General features: G+C 48.5%; 1 protein-coding gene across 6 annotated transcripts; it reads left to right on the plus strand.

The window, feature by feature from the left end:
* Window positions 1-76: 76 nt before the first annotated feature.
* Window positions 77-21,088, plus strand: LOC308475381 (uncharacterized protein). Of its 6 annotated transcripts, XR_013985128.1 has the most exons (11): window positions 15,921-16,895; window positions 17,009-17,040; window positions 17,187-17,303; window positions 17,452-17,531; window positions 17,654-17,753; window positions 17,859-17,942; window positions 19,482-19,519; window positions 19,829-19,880; window positions 19,984-20,073; window positions 20,176-20,258; window positions 20,962-21,088. XR_013985128.1 is itself a non-coding variant. In XM_081002505.1 (10 exons), exons 5-8 carry the CDS (start codon window positions 17,682-17,684, stop codon window positions 20,007-20,009), a joined length of 234 nt encoding a protein of 77 aa, XP_080858631.1. In that variant the 5' UTR covers window positions 15,921-16,895; window positions 17,009-17,040; window positions 17,187-17,303; window positions 17,452-17,531; window positions 17,654-17,681; the 3' UTR covers window positions 20,010-20,073; window positions 20,176-20,258; window positions 20,962-21,088. The 6 variants fall into 6 exon arrangements, 5 of the variants coding, with proteins under 5 accessions (XP_080858629.1, XP_080858630.1, XP_080858627.1 ...); XM_081002505.1 differs by lacking the exon at window positions 19,482-19,519; XM_081002503.1 differs by lacking the exons at window positions 19,482-19,519; window positions 19,829-19,880; window positions 19,984-20,073; window positions 20,176-20,258; window positions 20,962-21,088 and adding exons at window positions 77-95; window positions 18,178-18,561 and having other exon boundaries at window positions 16,816-16,895.
* The last annotated feature ends 3,755 nt before the right edge of the window (window positions 21,089-24,843 follow it).

The raw sequence follows: 24,843 nt of genomic DNA on the forward strand, positions 1-24,843 counted from the left end.
GGAACAATATAGGGTGTGCGAGCTGGAGGAAGAAGTGGGAATCCTGTTGTTTTTGTGCAACTGTTAATGCCACTCATGTTTAAAAACAGCAGCAGGTATGTAAGATCTCTACAAATGTTTGCATGTTTGTAATGGTGTGGCGCCATTTTGAAGAGGATAAAGGTAAAGGGACCCCTGAGCATTAGGTCCAGTCCTGACCGACTCTGGGGTTGCGGCGCTCATCTCGCTTTATTGGCCGAGGGAGCCGGCGTACAGCTTCCGGGTCATGTGGCCAGCATGACTAAGCTGCTTCTGATGAACCAGAGCAGCGCACGGAAATGCCGTTTACCTTCCCGCTGGAGTGGTACCTATTTATCTACTTGCACTTTGACGTGCTTTCAAACTGCTAGGTTGGCAGGAGCAGGGACCAAGCAACGGGAGCTCACCCCGTTGCAGGGATTCAAACCGCCAACCTTCTGATCGGCAAGTCCTAGGCTCTGTGGTTTAACCCACAGCGCCACCTGCGTCCCTTTGAAGAGCATAGGAGACTCTTAAATGGTTGCACCATGCTCCTCCTTTGTCCTTGACCCAGGGCTAAGTCCCCAAATCAAGTCCCCCATGTTGTTGTTTAGTCGTTTAGTCGTGTCCGACTCTTCGTGACCCCATGCCAGGCACTCCTGTGTTCCACTGCCTCCTGCAGTTTAGTCAAACTCATGCTGGTAGCTTCGAGAACACTGTCCAACCATCTCATCCTCTGTCGTCCCCTTCTCCTTGTGCCCTCCATCTTTCCCAACATCAGGGTCTTTTCCAAGGAGTCTTCGCTTCTCACGAGGTGGCCACAGTACTGGAGCCTCAGCTTCAGGATCTGTCCTTCCAGTGAGCACTCAGGGCTGATTTCCTTAAGAATGGAGAGGTTTGATCTTCTTGCAGTCCATGGGACTCTCAAGAGTCTCCTCCAGCACCATAATTCAAAAGCATCAATTCTTCAGCAATCAGCCTTCTTTATGGTCCAGCTCTCACTTCCATACATCACTACTGGGAAAACCATAGCGTTAACTATACGGACCTTTGTTGGCAAGGTGATGTCTCTGCTTTTTAGTATGATAGCCATCTTCAAATATCTAAAAGGCTGTCCCATGGAGGATGGAGAAAGCTTGTATTCTTCTGCTCCAGAGAGTAGGACTCGAACCAATGGATTCAAGTTACAAGAAAGGAGATTCTGACTAAACATCAGGAACAACTTTCTGACAGTAAGAGTTTTTTGAGAGTGGAACAGACTTCCACAAGAGGTGGTGGACTCTCCTTCCTTGGAGAATGGGATGGCATATCTGCCATGTACGCATGCACTAGTTGAGATTTCTTCATTGCAGAGGGTTGGACTAAATGACCCTCGGGGTCCTTCGAACTCTACAATTCTATGATGCCATGATTCTATATCAGAAGTAAGCACCAGGAAGTTCAGTTGGAGTTATTCCCCTGTAAATTTGTATATAGGATTACAGCCTTAATCATGTTGGTTTTTGATATAAGTGGAGGGGCAGCGGAGAAAGCAGGCATGACACAAACCGACTGAAGGAAGTATTAAAGGGAAGCTTAGGTGGCGTTTTAATAAAGAGGAATAGAGATGTTGAAGAAGTGTAGGTCTATCAGCAGCTATTAGACCTTTATTAAATTGGATTTGCTTATGCAGTCTTCTTCCTCCAGGGCACCACTCAGTTGAAGGAGCAGAATTCATGTTTTAAAGTAGTTTTCTAAAGAGGGTTTCTTTCCTTTTGAGAACTTTATGTCCAGAATCTAAAATGGTAGAACTGCACCACCACTCAGGGTAACACCAAGGTGTGCAGTAACCTATTTTGAGTCCTATATTTGAGTCCCTTGAAGCAGCCTATTTTGAGAACTACAGTGGTACCTCAGGTTACATAAGCTTCCGGTTACATACTCTTCAGGTTACAGACTCCACTAACCCAGAAATAGTGCTTCAGGTTAAGAACTTTGCTTCAGGATGAGAACAGAAATCGTGCAGCGGCGGCGAAGGCCCCATTAGCTAAAGTGGTGCTTCAGGTTAAGAACAGTTTCAGGTTAAGTACGGACCTCCGGAACGAATTAAGTACTTAACCTGAGGTACCACTGTATTGTTGCAGAATGCCAGACTAAATCCTGGGCCCTCCAACAAGCTATTGGATGAAATTGATCCTTGCATTCTTTTTCTCGGTCTGTCCTCTGCTTTCCGTGTTGTGAAACGAAAGATCAAATCAATGCGCATGGTTCCCTCCTGCACCATACTTCCATTATATCTTCACAACTATCCTGTGAAGTAGGAATGACACAGGATGCCAGACTAAGCAAAAGGGAAATGATATTTGCAAGGGGTGACGATTTCCTCATGTGTTTGGGAAGAAAAGGTGAGACCTGTTTGCAGACTGCAGAGCCACCATTTACAGGTACAGCTTAATGAAGCAATCAAACGTGTTAAGCCTAAAGCTTGACTATAAATCACAAGGTCGCTCCCTCCCTCACTTCTCTTAAGTGCCATGTCAACCAGCAAAACTCACTGGAAGCAAGAGAGAATGGCGTTCGGGAAGAAGAGGACTCGGTGCTGCTGCAGAAACCATTATGGTATTTTATGTTACACACCGTCCTCAGGTCTATGGATGTAGGATGGTATACAAATAATATGCATATATATATCTTTCGTAAATTGTGTGGAGAAAGAATTATTGGAACGTGTCTGATACCGAGTGAGGCCATTGGCCATTGTCTACACTGACTGGCAGCAGCCCTCTAGAGTTGAAAAACATGAGTCCTACCAGATCAGAACAAGAGAGGGGGAAAGGCGACGTTGTCTGAGGAAAGTGTGGATAGTGTTTAGAGGGCTGGAGTAGGGCTTGGGTTTGAATTCCCCTCAGCCTTGAAGCTCTCTGGGTGCACCACTGCTCAGGAACCCCCTCTCCTGGTATGTCCCATAGAGGAACTTATGATCTTCAAACAAAAACATCTTGGAGGTCCCAGGCCACAGAGAGGTTAGGCTAGCCTCAACCAGAGCCAGGGCTTTTTTGGCTGTGGCTCCGACCTGGTGGAACGCTCTGCCACAAGAGATTAGGGCCCTGCGGGACTTGACATCTTTCCGCAGGGCCTGCAAGACAGAGCTGTTCCGCCAGGCCTTTGGCCAGGGCACAGCCTGACTCCCTCCCTCGGCAATCTTCACAGAACTCTAGCCCAATGGTTGCCATCAATTTGATTTGAAGTAATTTTTTAATGAAATGATTTTAGAATGTTGCATTATTTTATTGTTGTTAGCCGCCCTGAGCCCGGCTGTAGTAAAGTTAGTGTGTTTAGAAGCTGTTCCTTGGTCAAGCAATGAGAGTGAGGCCTTGTGGGTATCCAACAAGCCACAAGAACCATGGGAAATAAATTCTGTCCCTTTAACCCCAGACTAACAGGCACCCAGGGTGTGAAAGGTTTATTATGGGAAAAGAAACCCCTGATTTAATGGAAGGCTTGACACCTGGGTCCGAAGTTATGTGCATTCCCTCAGTGATGTTATCTGGCCTTCATTGCCTGGGAATTTGCATCTGCATAGGTTCCACGGAAGGGAGGAAACCCCTTTGATTTAGGCTCTGGGTTCTTAATTGGCCCAGCTGCCAGAAGTTAGATTGATTAGCCCGCAAGCCAGTCATTGGAGAATTTAAAAATAATCAAGAGTTATGATTGGTTTCGGGGGTTCCAACGCCACGTGCAAATCAGGGATAAAAGATCTGGGAAATGGCTGAGAAAGCGCGCTCTGCAATCCGCAAATCGCCCGGCTGCTGATGTTCCATCTAAGTAGCTGTCCTTACGTCCTTTGTGATGGAGAACTGCGAAAGCCTCTGAAATGCGGAACCTTGAAAGGACTCTAACTATTCTATTTATGTCTTAGTCGTGAGTATGTAAGTCAGTTAGATTTTATAATGTCTTTATTTTCTTGCCTGCAACTAACTAAAGATGTGCCTGCTATTTTAGCATGTTTTCTTATGTTCTTTTAAAATAAATTTTAAAGAAGAAACTGTTTTGGTTTGTGTGCCTTTCCGGGGGAAAGCTAATTCCTAGCCTTACGTTTGGTTACGCTCTACCGTAGAATTTCTGTCTGCAAGTCTGTGGATACAACTTGTGGAGTGGGGATAACCAGCAATAACGGGGCACAGCCTTCTCCCTGGGTTGTGGGTCTAGGTTCCCCGGACCAGAGGGAGTGGTGGCAGCCTTACCGGTGTTATTTTGTCCTGTTTCTGTAAAACGTAAACTTGCCTGCCAGCCCTGCTCAAGAAACCTGATCTGGCCGGAGAGCAAAGACAGGTGAGGGAGGAGCGAGCGGCTGGGGGCGAAGTTTACTACATGGTGGCAGCGGTGGGATCGAGCTTCCCTGCGGAAAGGCACTTTGATTTTTTAAAAGTGGCACGTATCTTTTGTGGGTTACAGGTGGTTTGTTTTTTTGGATAGAGATAGTTAGGAGATGGAGGAGGCTGCGACTTCGCAGGAATACACAATGAAGACGTTAGACCAGTGGGGATTGGTGGGAGAAGGCAGTTCCCTTCCTGTGGAGACCAATCCCTCCCAAGCTTTAAGTCCCAGAGCGGAATCCGCCTCCTGGTTTTCGGAAGACCCTGATTCAGAGGGGGAACTGGTGGATGCCAGCGAGTTAAGTACTGTCCAGAAGGGTCAGTGAGAGTCCTGTATTGTGGAAAGAGCAAGGGGCACGCCAGTTACCCAACCCCTATCACCTCGTGAGGAAGTGGATGCTGGGATGGCCTCCACACGTCCTAGGGGGAATTATCTTGTTTACACAGAGCCTAAAGAGATGGACTTCTCAGAGGGTTATGATGTGGAGTGGATGCGAGATCCGGTGAATGGTGGATTCCGTTGCCGAGAGAAACATCCAAAGATGGGCCAGTCCATCCTGATGGGGCCGAGAGTCAGCCGGATGGCGTATGACTACCAAGACCTGCCGCACCAGCTGCAGGAGGTGACTGTGGGAGACTGCCGCTGAGAAGCGTGCGCGCCCGACGTCCGCCAGATGGTGAGACAGCGTTCGCTCAGTCCGGGTAGAGTCTACTCACCAGTCAGAGCTCAAGAGGTGCGTGTGCCGGTGCGACGGTATGTGGCAGAGGAAGAGGAGGAGTTTTTTCAGCGACCCAAGCGTGGATACGCAACGGCAGCTGAACCGTTACGCCCGGAGGGGCAGATGCCTCAAAACCCTGCGCCGAGGTATGAACTTGTTCCCGTGAGGGGGGGAAACCACCGCTAACAGTCCCCTCCAGGACTGACTTTGAGTACTCTTAATTGGAAGGTATTCCCGAAATATCAGCCCCCCACTGACGTTCTGAGTTATCTGACTCTTTTTGAAGTAACTTGCAAAGACATGGGAATTGCTCCGACACTGTATATGGCCGTTCTGCGGCCCCTAGTTTGTGGCGACCTGGCAGAGCTTATGGGTCATCTCCCCTCATCCGAACTCAATGACTATGAAAGCTTCAAAAAGTTAGTCATGCAGAGGCATGGATTGCACCCCGAGAATTATCGAAAGGCTTTTCGAAAAGTAGAGAAGTCGGGACTCAATGACAATATTGCAGTTTTCTCAGCAAAAATGGCTTAAAACTTTGAACTGTGGCTTGCAGCCGAGGGGGTGGAGGACTTTGAAGGGTTCAAACAGCTTATATTAATTGAGCAACTGATGCGTTCCCTGCCCTCTGAAATTGCTAGTCTGGTTGCGGACCAAAAGCCACAAACCCTAACGGAAGCCACCGCCTTTGCTGAGTCTTTTAGGCTTAACCGCTCCCATTTGACCAACAAGGGACCAAGGAATGCGTACAAACCAGCAGCTTCGACGGGAAAGTCTGCTCCCCCCATTAAAGAACAAAGCAAAGGTTTCCTGACGCCTGCAAAAGACTCTGCTGTAACAGGTGGGGAACGTACTAAATTGTCCCCAAACTCTGGACTGTGTTTTTTGTGTAAAAAAACCGGGGCACGTGAAAGCGGCTTGCCCCCAGCTGGGTAACCAAAAGCCTCCCATTCTCACTTCCACCCCTGCCGTGCGCTTGATTCAGCGGCAGGGGTAAATAGACCAGCCAAATTGAAAGATTATAAATATAAATGGTCAGGGCAGGGAGAGAGATAATAATAACAACCAGATGCAGATAAGTTAATACTCTCAGTACTTAAAACTTGGCAGAGATAATAAAATACTAATAATAAAACATAATGATAATAATGATAAGATCCTAAGCGAGAAATCCGAATGACGACACTGATGGCATTCAGATGGCAGCTCTCAGTCTCATTGCTCTCTCGATAAATTTAGCAACCTTCTCTGTTGTCGAGCTGTTCTGGTCAGCTAGGAGTGAGAACAATTTGGCTTCACAAGAGCGGCCCGGGATGGCAGATAGGAGTGGCGTGATGGTCTCGTCCCTGAGATCTTTATATAGGGAACAAGTCAGGAGAACGTGTGACACAGTCTCTACGTAGCCAGCTCCACAGGGGCAGAGCCGGTTCTCGAATGAAATTTTTTGATATCTACCCATGGTTTTCCCAGTAGTGATGTATGGAAGTGAGAGCTGGACCATAAAGAAGGCTGATCGCCGAAGAATTGATGCTTTTGAATTATGGTGCTGGAGGAGACTCTTGAGAGTCCCATGGACTGCAAGAAGATCAAACCTCTCCATTCTGAAGGAAATCAGCCCTGAGTGCTGACTGGAAGGACAGATCCTGAAGCTGAGGCTCCAATACTTTGGCCACCTCATGAGAAGAGAAGACTCCCTGGAAAAGACCCTGATGTTGGGAAAGATAGAGGGCACAAGGAGAAGGGGACGACAGAGAATGAGATGGTTGGATGGTGTTCTTGAAGCTACCAGCATGAGTTTGATCAAACTGCGGGAGGCAGTGGAGGACAGAAGTGCCTGGCGTGCTCTGGTCCATGGGGTCACGAAGAGTCGGACACGACTAAACGACTAAACAACAACACCTTCAAGGACAGCTGAGGGTAACATATTTAGTCTGGCCAATGTAAAGGCCCGTCTGAGTTTTGGAATGGTTAAGGTAGACAAATAAGGTGCCCGAAAATCAAAGTGGGAGGGGGGCAAATAAGTGTACCAAGCACTAAATTTCTTAATATAAGCCAGATTATTCTGCTGCTCAATATCCTTCATGCGCTGGTCAATAATGGTTTTTGCCTTGGGGAGACCCATTTTCAGGAGATGCTGTGCTTGGAGGCCACATGTAAGTAGTTTTTGATGCACTAGTTTGGACCACCGACTTCTATGAGCATCTCGTGCTACTAGAGGTAGTAGTCCGGATGGGTTTAAATTTATGCGAAGCCAATAGTTGAATGTTCTTAACCAGGATCGGGTTTCAACGGAGGGGAGGCCGTCGGGCCGCATTTGGTGCGCATTTGGTGGAACGGCTAGAATCTGTCTTAAGAATTTAGACTGGACCGTTTCAAGTCTGCGGCAATGATTTCCCGTCCAGATTTGGGCCCCGTAGAGTAATTGCGCCAAGGGTTTTGCTTGGAAGACCTCCAGAGCTGCTGGGATATGTCTGCCCCCCTTCGTAAAGTAAAAGCGAGACAGTATTTTGGCGCTTTGAGATGCTTTTCCCCTAGCATATTTATGATGGGCCTCCCAGGTCCCAGATGACTGGAAAACTACTCCGAGGTATTTGAAAATTTTGACCTGTTCTATTGGCTGATTGTCCATCTCCCATCTGTGATGTCTGTGTCTGCTAGCGAAGACCATGACTTTGGTTTTTTGGTGATTAACCACCAGTTGACCTCTCCTACAGTAGGCTGAGAATTCTCTTAGTAGCCTTTTGAGGCCTACTTTAGTTCGTGATAAGAGAACCGCGTCGTCCGCATAGAGGAGCGCTGAAATTGATTTTTCAGCCAGTTTGGGGGCATGAAACTCTGGGGATGTTATTATTTATTATTATTATTAACCCCAAGAGAGCCCTCACATATAGAGATGAATCTGACACCAAAAAAGCCATGCTGATGTGGACAGCAGGGGAGAAAGAGCTGTGAAGCTCCCCTGCGCTGCAAACACTCTCTGAGTCATGGACCTTCATCTGTGGAGAATATATCTGTAGACTCTTGCGGGAGAACGGAAAATACCTGGTTTGGAAAGGGTGGAAGTTCTCTAGATGTTGCAGGAAGCCAGCTCCCATCACCAGAGCCTAACAACATCTGGAAAGGTCACAAGGTCCCCATCCCATTCCCTAGTGTAGGTGGAACCACCTTCACAGCTGGAGGCAGAAATGTTTCTGAATCCTAGTTGCTGGAAACTGCAGGTGGGGAGATTGCCCTTGTGCTTGCATCCTGGCTGAGTGCTTCTCAGTGTCATTACGGTGGCTCAGTGCATGTAGCTGTTAACCAGAAGGTTGAGCTGGTTTGAGCGGGTAGCGCTGTGGTGTAAACCACTGAGCCTTGGGCTTGCCAATCAGAAGGTCGGCGGTTCAAATCCCCGCGACAGGGTGAGCTCCCATTGCTCGGTCCCGGCTCCTGCCAACCTAGCAGTTCGAAAGCACGTCAAAGTGCAAGTAGATAAATAGGTACCACTATGGCGGGAAGGTAAACGGCGTTTCCGTGCGCTGCTCTGGTTCGCCAGAAGCGGCTTAGTCATGCTGGCCACATGTCCCAGAAAAACTGTCTGCAGAAGTGGACAAACGCCTGCTCCCTCAGCCTGTAAAGCGAGATGAGTGCCGCAACCCCAGTCATTCATGACTGGACTTAACTGTCAGGGGTCCCTTTACCTTTAGGGATGGCTGTGAGCAGGATTCCTGCATTGCAGGGGGTTAGACTAGATGACAGTTGGGGGTCCCTTTCAACTCTTTGATTCCATGATCTGAGTAACCACTGTGACACTAGGAATGCTGGATTAGATGGACCATTGGCCTGATCCAGCAATCTCTCCTTATGTTTTCCAGGGGTACATGTGTTTGCAGCACAGCTCGGCCCTGCAACTTCTTGTACCAGTGTGCTTGCCTACATTCCCCCCCCCCCGCCTCTTTCCCACTCAGCCACCCACATCCCAAGCCACCTCAGCAGTCTATATCCACCGTTTACCGGTACAGTTTAATGAAGCAATCAAACTGCAAGTTCCCAGAACAGGGCGGTGATCCCATGTCCTAATTTGACTGGGGTGCAGGGGAGAAAGGATGGTGTCTTCCCTGGGAGAGGAAGTATGCACAAAGCTCAATTTCTAAAAATTAAGTGGGGGGGGGGGAAGCTTTTCTGGAACTGTTGTTGTTGTTTAGTCGTGTCCGACTCTTCGTGACCCATGGACCAGAGCACGCCAGGCACTTCTGTCTTCCACTGCCTCCCGCAGTTTGGCCAAACTCATGCTGGTAGCTTCGAGAACACTGCTCAACCATCTCATCCTCTGTCGTCCCCTTCTCCTTGTGCCCTCAATCTTTCCCAACATCAGGGTCTTTTCCAGGGAGTCTTCTCTTCTCATGAAGTGGCCAAAGTATTGGAGCCTCAGCTTCACGATCTGTCCTTCCAGTGAGCACTCAGGGCTGATTTCCTTCAGAATGGATAGGTTTGATCTTCTTGCAGTCCATGGGACTCTCAAGAGTCTCCTCCAGCACCATAATTCAAAAGCATCCATTCTTCGGCGATCAGCCTTCTTTATGGTCCAGCTCTCACTTCCATACATCACTACTGGGAAAACCATGGCTTTAACTATACGGACCTTTGTTGGCAAGGTGATGTCTCTGCTTTTTAAGATGCTGTCTAGGTTTGTCATTGCTTTTCTCCCAAGAAGCAGGCATCTTTTAATTTCGTGGCCGCTGTCACTATCTGCATTGATCATGGACCCCAAGAAAGTAAAACCTCTCACTGCCTCCATTTCTTCCCCTTCTATTTGCCAGGAGGTGATTGGACCAGTGGCCATGATCTTCATTTTTTTGATGTTGAGCTTCAAACCATATTTTGCACTTTCCTCTTTCACCCTCATTAAAAGGTTCTTTAATTCCTCCTCACTTTCTGCCATCAATGTTGTGTCATCTGCATATCTGAGGTTGTTGATATTTCTTCTGGCAATCTTAATTCCGGCTAGGGATTCATCCAGCCCAGCCTTTTGCATGATGAATTCTGCATATCCTGCTGAAAAAGTTGAAAATTCCAAACAGAGGAGGAGAGGCCTGGGGTGTGATTAAGCAAAGGGCTTTTGCCTATGTGACTTCTTTGTTGATTTAATGAAACTTCTTTGATTGATTGATTGATTGATTGTAATAAAAGGCTTCTCAGTGGCTTGGGTGGCAAGAGGAAAAAGAGGAACAGGTCTGTGTAAATGAAAGATTTCCAGCTGGTTTCCAGCGGAGAAGTCCAGTTGCACCAATAAGTGATCAGACCCTGGCACTTCTTTGTTTCACTTTTATTTAGTGTCAGATCACCACATCCATAGAGGTGAACACTAGGTCTAAGGCATGTCGACGACTATGAGTTGGGCCAAGCTTATTCAGGGACAGCCCCGTGGAGGCCATGCTTTCCACGAAGTCCCGAGTGGCCCCTTGTAAGGTCGTGTTGGTGTGGATGTTAAAATCCCCCAGGACAACCAAACTAGGTGTCTCCAGGAGTACATCCGCCATGACCTGAAGCAGCTCGGGCAGGGAATCCTTAGTGCAGCGGGGAGTACACCAAAAGGAATCCTGTACTGCCCCTATTGCCCAACTTCCAGAACTGGGTCTTCCCCATCGGACGCCTGGTGCAAGCTAATGACTTCCTAAAAATCACCGCAACCCCTCCCCGCCCACATGACCTGGGTTGCTGTGCGTAAGAGAAACCTGGTGGACAAGCAGCGGCAAGAACAGGCCCATCTGCTTCATCCAACCAAGTCTCTCTTACACATGCCAGGTCAAATCCTCAATCCACGATCAAGTCATGGATGGCAGTGGTCTTATTAATTATTGACCTGGCATTGCACAGCAGCACCTTCAGGTCATGTGGGTATCCCTTGCTGATTCAGGTATCCATCCGGTCAAGACCAGACCTGGAGGCAGGGATAGTCCTCAAACAGTGACTAAATCTGCTTCCTTGGTAATGACATGCTCTGCCTTTGAGCATGTTCAGTATGCAATTCCTTCTTGCATCGTTATCACAACTTGCATTGCACTTATCTGTGCTTAGGGTTGCAATACCTCGTACAGATATCTACACTCTGGCATTCTTATCTCTTGCCAATACAATTATGGGCCAAAAAATAGTCAAATAGGAATGTAAGCACTTGGTCTAGATCAGACCAACAAATTGGAATTTATAAGATTTTGGAACGCAGAAATAAAGTAAATTGTTAAACCATCAATTCTAGCACACGAGAGGCCAACTAAATTGTATAATTTGGCATCTCAATGATTGGGATTGTTAATTGTATTATAATTTGCCATTATTACAGTATAATGAGGCTATTATTGGATTGTTGTAATTCCCATCATCCCTGACCACTCGTCCTGTTAGCTAGGGATGATGGGAGTTGTAGTCCCAAAGCATCTGGAGGGCTGAGTTTTCCTATGCCTGATCAATACAATGCCCTTGCTCATGTATGGTATGCATTTGGAATTGACTGGAGTAAGAGAACAAGAAGAACATACATTTTAAAAAGATTGGAGAATGTTTATTGAATATATGGAGGAAAATTGAAAATGTGGGCAGCATTAAGATAAATTCAACAGAGTAAATAGGTTTTTACTGATGTAATAATGGAAAGCTGAACGGTTTAGTTTTTATAAAATATGCATGGATTTATGTTGTGCAAAATGAACCATAGAAAGAGAGGAAGGGAAGTCACTGATATTTTAAGGTGAATATTCTAAAATTTAAAACAGAAATTTAATTTAAAAAAAATTTTTTTAAAGAGAGCATGTACAGGGGTCTGAGTTAAAGGCGGATCTACAAGGATCCTCATGGATCCTCCACTTTTTAAAAAATAACTCCAACAAATCCAGTGTCAAATCACATCTGGAAGGCACACATACAGACTGGACTATAAAAAACGTGGATCCAACACTTAGCCACGCTGCAGCACCACAAAAACATGGACCCTCATGAATTCATATGATTTTTATATTGAAACAAAATAAAAACACCATGATACTCTACACTACGTATTTGTCTGTAGGCAGAACCAAAAAAATCACACACCCACCGTTTCATGGTACTGCAATGGCACAAAAACATGGTTAAAAAAACGGATCCTCATGGATCCTCATGATTTTTGCACTAGATCAGCCCAAAGTCAGCATCAGATCAAATATCATGGCCATGGGCACAGCCTGCACCACAGAAATCACGGATACACAGCTTCCTGGCGACACCGTGGCCCAAAAAGTGGTTTTGAAGCATGGATCCTCACGCTTTATGCATTGGGCCACCCCAAACCCACATCATAGCCAGGGGCACAGCCTGCACCACAAAAAACTCGGATTCACGGCTTCATGGCAGCGCCATGGCCCAAAAATGTGGTTTCGAAGCACGGATCCTCATAGATCCTGATGCTTTTTGCATTGGGCCAACTCAAACTCACTGTCAAATCACACATCATAGCCAGGGACACAGCCTGCACCACAAAAATAATGGATCCACAGCTTCCTAGCAACTCCATGGCCCCAAAACATGGTTTCAAAGAAGAAGAAGAGGAGGAGGAGGAGGAGTTTGGATTTGATACCCCACTTTATCACTACTTCAAACACTCTTTGAGGTGAGTGGGGCTGAGAGACTTCAGAGAAGGGTGACTAGCCCAAGGTCACCCAGCAGCTGCATGTGGAGGAGCGGAGACGCGAACCCGGTTCACCAGATTACGAGACTACAGCTCTTAACCACTACACCACACTGGCTCTCATGGATCCTCACGCTTTTTGCATTGGGCCATCCCAAAAGGGACTAACATATTCAATAATATTTTTATTAATTTTCGATTTCAATCCAATAATAGCCTCATTATAATGATACCAAACTGTAATACAATTACTAACATCTATTGTTCAAATACAAAATTATATAATTTAGGTGGCCTCCCATGTGCTAGAATTGATGGCTGATTATTTTATTTCTGCGTTCCAAAATCTTACAAATTTCAATTACATTCCAGTCAAAAAAACAATCCCTTATATAACAACTGCAATATTCACTCCATAAATAATAAAGGATGGGGAAGAGTCAGCTCTAAGTCTCCATCGTAAACCTTTTGCAAAATAGTGTTTCCCTCCCTTTTCCATTTTTTTTTTTACACGCACAGTTCTGTTTAATGTTATCTTCCATATCTATAATATTGATCAGCCTTGGTTTCGAACTGCCTCAACTGTTCCTCATAAGGCTTGGTTTCCAGACCTTTCAGCATCCTGGTCATCCTCCTCTGCTCACTTTCCAGCTGCTCAATATCTTTCTTCAACTCACCTGCACTGAGCAGCAGCAGCTCTCCAGGGTTTCGGGGGGGGACATTCCCAATCTCGCCCCCCCCCGAGATGTTGCCCAGGACGGAAAACCTGCATGCCAAGCAGATGGTCCAATCTTGCGCTATGGAGATGCCTAGCCTGCCTGGAAGGGTGTGGGGCTGGTCTCCCTTTGGGAATGGGGCTGCAGGAAGAGGGATGTGAAGTGAAGTAGCAGCCCAGCTGCAGCCAGAACAGCAGGTTCCTCCGAGTGCATCACCACGCAGGAGTGGCCAGGTCCGGGGGGGGGGGGGCTGCCACGGTGGCAAGTGTGGGAATGTTCAGGGATGCAGGAGAGGATACAGTATATTGTCTGATAATACCCTTTCCAACTTGTGTTAACAAGTTTACAATTTTAGCAGAGTAACATCCCCCCTTTTAAACCTACAGCGGATGCATATGCTCAGGCTCGCTAAAACCTCTAAAATAACTGTTCTGGTATTTCCCCGCTATTCCCTCATAAAATATAAGACACGACACAGTCTTCTACAAAAGTATAAAAAGGTTTATTCATATATCATTCTGTTCACAATCGGATCCCAGAAGGCAGACTTAGCTTAGAAAAGTAACATACACTTGGAAACTATTCCATAAGAAGGCAGTCCCTTTGTCCTCTCTTGGCTAGAGCCAAGAGGGCATCTTTGGCTAAGCAGATGTTGCTTCTTCGATGCATGTAGTCAGAGAGAGAGAGATGGCTGCCCTACCCTGTGCTTTTGTCGTTACCTGCACAAGTGAGGCCACACCCACCTCTAGTCACATGCAGAGGAAGTCTGTCCCAGCCCAGAAGGAAACAGGAAGTTTACCAGCTGGCTGGACAAACATTCCTCCCCATGTGTAAACATGTTCACTCTAGGAATGTTGTACTTGACTGCTCTTGTGTTTCACATCCCACAACAAGGACCCGCCCTCCTTTGTGACATCTCTTGCTTCTCCTTTAAAAGCCACTGACTTGCAGGCGGCCATTGTGGGTTAGTGAGGAGAGGTCAGAGGAGAGAGGAGGTGGTGGCGGTTGGTGGAGAGTAGGCGGAGGATTTGTGAATTGTTCTTTTTTCGTGTTCTTATTTTGATTTTGATTTCATTTATTACTTTTATTTGATTTATTTGATTTGATTTCTTTTTATTTTCCTTTATTCTTTTCTTTTAACACTTTTATTTATTTTATCTTTTGTTCTTTGTTTTAATATTTTTGTTTTTTGTGCACATCTGTGCATATTCTGTATATATTCTGTATATTTTTATTTTTTACATAGAGGAGTAGTTAGGGTTAAGTGTAGGGTTAGGGTGGGGGTTAGGTATAGACTTAGGGCAGGGGTTGGGGTTGGGGTTGGGGTCAGATTTAAGCTTGGGTGGGCATTTCAGATAGTTAGTTACCTTAGATAGGAGGGTGGGATCTTTCGTGGACGACATGGGCAGGCTGTAAGTAGCATCGCTTTCTCTTCATTTCCGGGGGGTGGGGTGAGTCTGTTTCCCAGCCAAGTTGTCCTGGCCAAGTCCCCAATCCATGTAGGTTGGATCCACTCTTGTCCTTGAGATGGCTACATGTCTGGCACTCAGAGACCAGGAGGGCAGTGATTATCACCCAAGCAGAAGGGTTGCTGTGTACGTGGTCTCATGCTTCAGGGATGATGGCTGCCCCTAGCCATGTCCCAAGTGCCTCCTCTGGTAGCCATCTTCCTTCTGAGCAGAACAGCATTGGAACGGTGTCAATCCGATGTTGGATTGCTTTTATATGAATATTTGAAGGTTTTTCCGCTGCAAGAGTAGGCGAGTGCTATGACCAGATATCATCATCTTCTTCTTCTTCTTCTTCTTCTTCTTCTTCTTCTTCTTCTTCTTCTATCACTCATAGCCGAGTAAGATTGACTTCCATGAACAGTGAGTTTTAATCGTGAGTCCATAAGTGATTGTGGAGGCCAATTCTGGATCCACACGTCCTTCCACAGTGCGGACATAGTTTTCTGGGCAGGAGTTGATCACAGTGAGGGTTTGCCAAGAGTGTTTTCCTCTTAGCTTGTTTCTTCCTTGCGTCCTGAGTTTAAGTGTCTTCAAAGCCCATGACACCTTTGGTAAAGGCTGTTCTTCTATTGGAGCCCTTGCAGGCCAGTGTTTCCCAGCCATTGGACATGACCAGTCCAACGAAGTTGGTGTTGAAGAATCATTGCTTCCACACTGGTGATCTTTGCTTCTTCCAGTACACTGGCATTAGTTTGCCTGTCTTCCTAAGTGATGTGTAAAAAATTTTCAGAGACACCATTGATGGAATCTTTCAAGGAGTTGGAGATGGCGTTTATAAGTGGTCCATGTTTCACAAGCATACAGCTGGGTTGATAGTGCAAGAGCCTAGACTGAAACTTAAAAGACTAGTTTCAATGGACCAAGAATGGTTTTCATGGCTGGTTCTGACTTTCCCCTTTTCCCAGTGGGAATTCCTACTTGTAGAGCAGAGGCCATGGCTGGTCGGCAGCTGCAGTGCCTGTGTGCTTTGTTCTGTTGTTGTTGTTGTTTAGTCGCTTAGTCGTGTCCAACTCTTCTTGACCCCATGGATCAGAGCACGCCAGGCCCTCCTGTCTTCCACTGCCTCCTGCAGTTTGGTCCAACTCATGTTGGTAGCATCGAGAACACTGTCCAACCACCTCGTCCTCTGTCATCCCCTTCTCCTTGTGCCCTCAGTGCTTTGTTCTAGAGGGTGCTGTTTCGTAGTGCTCACTGGTTGCTCTTGGACAGTTCTTTGGATAGTCTGAGCGGATTGGTTGAGCGCCTTGTGAGCGAAAGGCTCAGTCTTCATTAGGGCAAATGTTCTACCCTTATTTATGGGAGCCTTTGGGATAGAAAAAGGAAAGGATTGTGTCAGGATGTGTTTTGTGGGGAAATTTGCAGAAGTGAAGGTGTTGATTTGGGGTACAGTTGGAGGGGGGTATGGTGCCTGCTGGAGGGGGAAACCCCCACCACCCTTTCCAAAAAAATCCGGTAACCATGTTAAGAATGACCCAAAGCTCTCCCCTCTCCCTATTCATTTCATTTGCTTCATGAAATTTATACACTGCTTGACTGCATGAATGAGGGGACCAGGCTCTCTGGGTCCTGACATGGCCGTAGCTCTTGAACCCAGAGCACTTGGGACCTCCTTTCTCTCCCTGCCAGCCCTTCATGCTCTGGGCTGCCTCTTTCAGGCTCTGATGATGCCGCTTCAGGTCACTGAACTGCAGAGAGATGGAAGGAATTGGTCATGATGGGCCGGCAAGGATCGATTAGGCACCACATATGTTTTTCTGTTCTGCCAATTTGGCAGTGGTTCACTGTTTTCTCCAGACGCCCCTCCTCACACACAAACACCCCTCAAGAATTGGGGCTGCCGGCATCTGAGTCTCTCTCTCTGCTCATCTCTTCTAGGATCAGGTGCTTAAGGCGCCTGTTCAGGCGCTGCCACAGGGTGGCCCCCCAGCAAGACCCAGACCAACCCATGGCGCCAGGTGAGCCAGTGGCCCTTCTTTTTTGGACAGAGGAGGGCAGGAATGGGCATGGGGGCAACTAGTCCAAGGATGCGAAAGAGGACTCACCTCTTCCCATGTCCTTCTGTTTGCAGTTCTGCTGCGGTTCCGCATCCCAGCCCCAGGGGTGAGTATTGGAGAAAACAAGAGCAGGGACTGGATCCCTCAGACCTGCCCCCCACTGCCCGGGCTCTCTGCCCCCCACTCTGCACTCTCAGATGCGGAGAAGCCCTCCCCTCACGAGGAACTGACAGTCTGACTTTTGCATTTCAGCTGCTGGAGGATGAACAGAAATACCTCCTGGGGGTCATCCAGAGCTGCCAGGCAGCTGAGCTCAGGGGGCTCTGATCCCTGAAGTACTCCAAGCAGGAGACGGCCCAAGCCATTTTGGTGAGTGATGGGGGGTGTGGGGGGAAGGGGCTGTGCATCTGCGGAGAGGAGGACCCTGCCAGCTTAGGGCATGGGGTTGCCATTCCCCTGCAAAGCCAAGCCTGGTGTTTGAGGTCGGAGCTGATTTTCCTCCTCTGTTCTCTTCCAGGACATCTTGTGGCCCTTGGAGCACTTCAGGGATCGCCCCCTGACCCTGGCCCTTGCCTTGGAGGCCCTCCTCCAGCTCAGGTGAGTGGGGTCTTTGGCGTGGATGGGGTTGTGGGTGGGGGGCAGAACTCTAGGGGGAAAGAGCAGGCGGGAGGGAGAAGGGGGCAAGGGAGACTCTAACCCTCTCCCTTTCATCTCTGCAGCACGAGGAGGCCCAAATTCATCTGCGATATGATCAGTGCCATCCTGCACAGGACGTCGGAGGCCGTGCTGAAAGGGGCCGATGAGGAGGAGAGAGAAGAAGTATGTCCTTGGTTTTGACTTCGCTTCACGGCTCTTTCTTCTTTTTCATCACGCACTTGCAGAATCGAACCCAGCATTCAAACTCTCTTCTCTCTTTTCCCGCAGGAACTGAAGAGGCACTTCCGGCTCCTGCTGGGGAGTCTCCTTATGGAAGCCCCCAACCCTGGCACCCTCCTCCACCTTCTCAGTGTAAGTGTCCCGATGGCATCAGGGGAGGTTTTAAGGTTGTCCTGTCCCCCCATCCCTTACCCAATGGACTGCCCCATTTCTGGGGCACAGAGCCTGTTTGCCCCCCAATTTGGTCCAAGACCAAAGCTGGCAACCCCTCATGGTCCAGAAGTGCCAGGGACTCCGTGGTGGGGGCAGTGGGGGCTGCTTTGGCCCAGACTGGCCCCTGACTCTGAGACGCTCTTTCCTCCTGCAGGACTTCCGAGGATACGCCCTGGGGGAAAGTGGGGAGGCTCAAGGCTCATTTCCTTGCTGCTGGCCGTTGCCCGGTGTGGCGATCACACAGGGCCCCTGGACGTTTCACGGTCTATTGACCCTGTGCCACCACTGCGATAGCTTTCTTCGCTGCCACCACCCCGCTTCTCACGGGGACACACGGAGTCCAGACAGTTGTTAACATAAGCAAATAATCAAGTTTATTTTTAAATGCAGGAACAAGCGTACGGTTGCAGTTTATTTTTCTCTTGTCAGTTTCCTAATCTTAGTTCCTAGCAACTCCAAACTGAATTATTCCCCACTGTCTATCTAACTCAACCTAACAATTCCTCTCACTTTCTCACAATACAACTCTACCAACCCACACCTACCGTATTTTTCGCTCTATAGGACGCACTTTTTTCCCTTCAAAAATGAAGGGAAAATGTGTGTGCGTCCTATGGAGCGAAGACGCCATAGCCCCGCGACCCTCTCCCGGCTGGAGAGGTGACGGGCGGCTATGGCAGGAGCTTCTATAGCCGCCCATCACCTCTCCAGCCGGGAGAGCGCGCGCGGGGCTAAAGCAGCCCCCCGTGACCCTCTCCTGGCTGGAGAGGTGACGCGCGGCTATTGAGGCTCCTGCCATAGCCGTGCGTCACCTCTCCAGCCGGGAGAGCGCGCGCGGGGCTAAAGAAGCCATAGCCCAGCGACCCTCTCCCGGCTGGAGAGGTGACACACGGCTATGGCAAGAGCCTCTCCGCTGCGCCTTTCCGCTGCTCCCTGAACTGCTCTTTGGGGCTGGTGGTGGGCTTCCCCCTGCCAGCCCCAAAGAGCAGGTCGAAAGGAACCTGAAGCCTGGAGAGCGAGAGGGGTCAGTGCACACTGACCCCTCTCGCTCTCCAGGCTTCCAAGGTAGCCGCCTGAACGCACCTTAAACGGCACCTTGTTTTAGAGCGGGAAAACAAGAGGGGGAAAGTTCTCCCCCTCTCTGCACAGCGCCGCCTGCCACTTCGCTGAAGGGGCGCTGGGCAGAGAGGGGGAGAATTTTTTTTTCTTGTTCTCCCCCCTCTAAAACAAAGTGCGTCCTATTGTCTGGTGCGTCCTATGGTGCGAAAAATACGGTAATCCTCCCTCTTCCTTCTCCAACACCCAAGCCTCAACTCCCAACTGACAAACCTCAACTCCCAACTGACAAAACCTCAACTGACTTTCAAAACCTCCCACTCTATCTTTTACTCCCCCCCTTGCATTCTCACTGGCCAATCACATCACACCCATTTTAACCCTTTCCTTGACCCATCCTAGGAGGCAAACGCCACACCCAGAAATACCCCAACCTCAGAGTAAGTACCTTGCCTTCTTCTAGTCATTTCTTTGGTTACTTCCATCCCCCCCAAGATCAAATCCCCAAGTGATCTTTAGCACAGATGATGCGGGGTGTGTCCCTGGGGGCCAGGATGAGGCCAGAGGCTTTTCCTGCCCCCTTTCCTGCTGCTGCCCTTCCACCTCTGTCCAGGAGGCTGCAGGGCCCAGGGAGGTCCTCTGGAACAAGGGATTGGGCCCAAGACAGAGGGAGACCCATCCTTCCTGACTTGGCACTGCTTCTGTGCTCTCTTGCTCCCATCTGACCCCGATTTTTCTTTCCTCTGCAGATGACAGTAGTTCGGCTGGACCTGGCTTGCTTCCGCCTGAACCCGAAAGAAGGTAAGCCCCCACACCTTGGAGACAGTGACCTTTGACTAAAGGCCTGTGGGGAAATCTCATTTTCATTTTCATTCTCTTCTCATTCTCATTCTCTTCCATCCAGATGACATCATCATTGAGGATTTATAGGTAGTGCGGACCTCGGGCTCCACTGGACGCCAGAGAGAGGCCAACATCCAAATGCACTCAGCAGGTAAGACTTTCTCAAAAGCCCATCTGTAGTTAGAGATGCCCTGTTTCATCTAGGAGAGAAGCAGGCACTCCTGGCATCCTGCTTACCTTTTTTCTCTTGCAGGTGACAGAACGATGCCAGCAAGACCTCCTTCTCCATCTTTTCATGGCAGCAGAAGGGAAGCAGTGGCTGTGGGACCAGATCAGGTAGGGGGAAGCTGCCTTGTGGGGACAGAGGCCAAGGGTGGAACAATGTCATGGACTGGTTGGGCACAGAGGAATGGTGGGAGGAAGCAAGAACCAGGAAGGGAAGACGTCTCAGAGCCCAGGGAGTGGAGGGGGGACAAGGAGGAGCAGTCAGAGGGAGAAGAGGCTGAGGAACCAGGGGAGGGGAGCCAATGGGTCTCAAACCCTCGTGAGTGAGGGACTTTCCCCTGTGTCAGAAGGCAGGCTCTGGCAGATGGAGCGGACGAGATCCAGAGGAAGCTGTTTGTGCACGTGCTGTAGAGGGAAATGAGGGGCCGATGGAGCTCTTCCCTCCGGAAGGGAGCCCATCGAGGAGAACTCTGATTCTAAACCTCTGCTGCCTCGTGGGATGGCTTCGGGAGAAGAAAAGGCTCCAGAGTAAACCCTACACAGATGCAGAGTGGAGTCCCTAAGATGGTTGGGTGGCATTTTGTAGGCCTCCTTCTGGCAACTCCTGCAGCCAAGCTGGTGCCTTATGCCTTGCTCTTCTTTCCTCTGGACCACATCAGGGAGGCCGGGGGGGGGCGGATCTGGGCACAGGGCGGACCCCTTCGTTTTGGCAAAAGACAGGGCAGGGGAGGGGACAGAGAGAGAGATCTGAAAATTGTTAACATTATTTGGCCCCAAAAGAGCTCACTGAATTTTGGGTTTTTCCGTTCCTTAGGATATAGGATCTACTCCCTGTGTAACTCCACATGCCAAGAAGAAAAAGAACTGGAAGAGAATGGAATAAAAATAAATATTTTTAATGGATTTTGAATAAATGCTCAATAAATCCTTATTGTTTTGAATTTCATTGTGTTATTGTCTTCCGGGACGCGGGTGGCACTGTGGGTTAAACCACAGAGCCTAGGGCTTGCCGATCAGATCGGTCCCTGCTCCTGCCATCTAGCAGTTTGAAAGCACATCAAAGTGCAAGTAGATAAATAGGTACCGCTACAGCGGGAAGGTAAACGGCGTTTCCGTGTGCTGCTCTGGTTCTCCAGAAGCGGCTTAGTCATACTGGCCACATGACCCGGAAGCTGTACGCCGGCTCCCTTGGCCAATAAAGCGAGATGAGCGCCGCAAGCCCAGAATCGGTCACGACTGGACCTAATGGTCAGGGGTCCCTTTACCTCTACCTATTGTCTTCCACTGGACACTTTTGTTGTTGCAGGCTGAAATAGCATTAGCATTTTTTTGCTGCTGCCGCATCACTCTCAGGTTGACCATGTTAAGCTTGTAGTCCCCTAAGATCCCTAGATCCTTTTCCCTACCAGCAAACCAGTGTCCCTCATCTTATATTGGTGCAGCTGGTTCTTCCTGCCAAAGTGCAGAACCTTAGATGTCCTGTTTGCCCGCCTAAAGGGTGTGACCGCGTCGCAGTCAGTGCTGTGGTAGCTCCGTGTGGCATTAACACAGTTCAGTGCAATCGCTGGTGTCAATCCAGTCCAGCTGGCGCCAGATCTAAGATGAGATCTAAGATGTCTCCAGGACACTGAGTGTGTTGCCTTGGTAGAGCACACCATGTTCATGACGCTGAGGCTGTGGTATGAGCACAGTTCAGGTAGCCTTTGTCCGTTCTTGTTCAGGCTCCTGATACCAAGGAGGCCTCTGCGGTTATCCCAGCTGTGATGAACTCTCCCAGCAGGAATATTAATAGTAATAATAATTTTATTATTTATACCCCTGCCACTCTGGGCAGCTCCCAGCAGAACACTAAAAACAGAATAAAACTTCAAACAGGGCTGCCTTCCGATGTCTTCTAAAAGTGAGAGAGTTGTTTATTTCTTTGACATCTGCTGGGAAGGTGTTCCACAGGGCAGGCGCCACTACCGAGAAGGCTGCTGACCTGCTGGTCTAGTTCCTTGCAGAACTTGTTCTTGATCTGCATATCAGAGCACACGCAGAGTGTACTCAATATGTTAACCAGAATGGAGGTAGATGAGAGATGGAGAGAAGGCAAGCATTCTGAGCCCTCAGCTGGCAGTTCTATCACAGACAGAAGGGAGTCCCTCGCTGCAAAAATCTTATGCCGTGAATCTTCGGGATGCCCTCCTTGCCACAAAGGGTGTAGTTCTCTCTGAGGCTGCCATTCGAAGCAAGTCTTGTCCCCTGTAGAGCAGCAATGTCAATGTTGCGTTTTTTCAGCTCATGGTCAATGATGTTCATCTTCTGTGAGTTGCTGACTTGCAGCAAGCCAGAACACATGGTCCTAATGTTCCAGCTTGCTGGGTGCAAGAGGGTTTGTTCCTTTATTTTTCCTGATATAGCAGTTTGGTCTGCTTAGTGTGAGTGATACTGTGAGCTCCAAACAGCCACTGAGGCAGGTGGCCAGTCAGCACTTTATTGATTGGGGACTGCCTGGCTTTATTGAGGTTGAGTGAGTGTGTGTGTGTGTGTGTGTGTGTGTGTGTGTTTGTGTGTGTGCGCGCACACACACACACACACACACAAACACAAACACAAACACAGTGATCACAGGGTTGGTGGGAGAAGGCAAAGGAAGGGGCACAACAAGTCCCATCCCCCCCCCTTTCTCTCTAGCAAGGAATTTCTCATTTTTCTTTGAAAAGTTAGCCTGTCTCCTCAGTTCAGTCCAATTTGCCCGGACAAAGTGAAGGCCAATACTGTCCTTGCCCAACAAGCAGTGCTTTTTTCTGGGGGGACGCCTACCCCTAAACATTTTGTGAATCTAAGTTTGGCCTCATTGAGAGGGCTCATATTTCAATATGAGTAGGAAAAGGAGAGTACCCCTCCACATATTTTTAGAAAAAAGCACTGCCCACAAGGATGCAGATTGATCCCTGGGAGCCTTGCTTTCTGAGGGAGGCTGTCTGCTTTGAAGCTCTTGACCCCATGGGGATAGGGTTTCCTTCCTTCCTGACTCCTTCCCTTCCTGGTCCTCCCTGACCCAATCTTCCCCTGATCCTTTCCAGGTCAGATTCCTCTTCCTACCCTGGAATCCAGCTTACCTTCCCATCACACAGACTACAGAATGGATCTCCTTGCTTTTAACGCTCTTCTCCAGAGAGGCATTGGTGAGGCTAGATCTGGCGACAGGAAAAAGAAACTACTCAGAGAGAGATCCTTGAACCTATCAGAGTTGTCTGCTGCAGGACGCAGAATGGGAGGGAAACGAGCCACGTTCATGGATTGAGGGGAAGCTGAGAGCCTTTCAGAGAATCCCAAACATTTTTCAAAGAGGGCCAGATTTGATGAAGTGAAGGGTGAAGGGCTGTGAGGGCCGACCGAGCAAAAACCAAAGTTGTTGACCTTTTTTTAGGATTGAAGTTGTGGAGTTTTTTTCAGGGTTGAAGCTGAGGTTTTTTTAGGATTTAACCCCACGGAATAAATTCAACCAACCGACAGGCCAGATTAGGCCCGCAAAACAGACTTTGGACATGCCTGCCAAGGTTGGACTCAGACTCTCATCGCCTGGAGGGATGGCAGCTCCGTGAAGGAGAAAGAGGAGCTCGCCTCCACTGGAGACAACCAGTTGCGTTGCTGAGCCACCCTGGCTCACCAAAAGTGGGAGGAAATGTCCACAATCAATTTAGAAACACCTGCAACACAGCTGAAAATACACATTTTTGAAATCCATTTTGCTGCTGAAGCCCTCAAGTGTAGAACTACGGAGGGTCTGTTCACTGTTCTCACCTATCATTAGACCAGGACCACGTTGTTGTTGTTTAGTCGTTTAGTCGTGTCCGACTCTTTGTGACCCCATGGACCAGAGCACGCCAGGCACTTCTGTCTTCCACTGCCTCCCGCAGTTTGGCCAAACTCATGCTGGTAGCTTCGCGAACACTGTCCAGCCATCTCGTCCTCTGTCGTCCCCTTCTCCTTGTGCCCTCCATCTTTCCCAACATCAGGGTCTTTTCCAGGAATCTTCTCTTCTCATGAGGTGGCCAAAGTATTGGAGCCTCAGCTTCACGATCTGTCCTTCCAGTGAGCACTCAGGGCTGATTTCTTTAAGAATGGATAGGTTTGATCTTCTTGCAGTCCATGGGACTCTCAAGAGTCTCCTCCAGCACCATAATTCAAAAGCATCAATTCTTCGGCGATCAGCCTTCTTTATGGTCCAGCTTTCACTTCCATACATCACTACTGGGAAAACCATAGCTTTTACTATACGGACCTTTGTTGGCAAGGTGATGTCTCTACTTTTTAAGATGCTGTGGACCAGGACCACATATTCTGCCTATTACATGCATCCCATGATAGCCTTTCCCTGAATATGCCACCAGCAGCACAATGATAATTATTATTTTATTTATACCCCACCCATCTGACTAAGGCTGCCGGAGCCACTCTGGGAGGCTTCCAACATTCATAAACACATAAGAAAACATTACGCACTTCCCTATACAGGGCTGCCTTCAGCTGCCTTCTAAAGGTTGCATAGTTACTTGATCTTCTTGGCTCCAGGATCGCATGACTCCATGCCCTCACAACATTTGTCTCAGGAACATCATACCACACCCTCCAACATTTCTCCGATGGAAATAGGGGCGTCCTAAGGAAAAGCAGGACTTTCCGGGATCAAATCAGAAACCAGAATGGC

Source organism: Podarcis pityusensis (assembly GCF_964106645.2).
Source record: "Podarcis pityusensis genome assembly, chromosome: 4".
In the NCBI taxonomy this organism is placed as follows: domain Eukaryota; kingdom Metazoa; phylum Chordata; class Lepidosauria; order Squamata; family Lacertidae; genus Podarcis; species Podarcis pityusensis.

What these genes read in the sequence shown, in the direction of transcription:
- LOC308475381 (XM_081002503.1), top strand. Translation starts at nt 17,682, where the DNA reads ATGATCAGTGCCATCCTGCACAGGACGTCGGAGGCCGTGCTGAAAGGG. An exon ending in ATGAGGAGGAGAGAGAAGAA is followed by an intron (nt 17,754 to 17,858) that starts GTATGTCCTTGG and finishes CTTTTCCCGCAG; the next exon opens with GAACTGAAGAGGCACTTCCG. An exon ending in CCCTCCTCCACCTTCTCAGT is followed by an intron (nt 17,943 to 18,177) that starts GTAAGTGTCCCG and finishes TTCCTCCTGCAG; the next exon opens with GACTTCCGAGGATACGCCCT.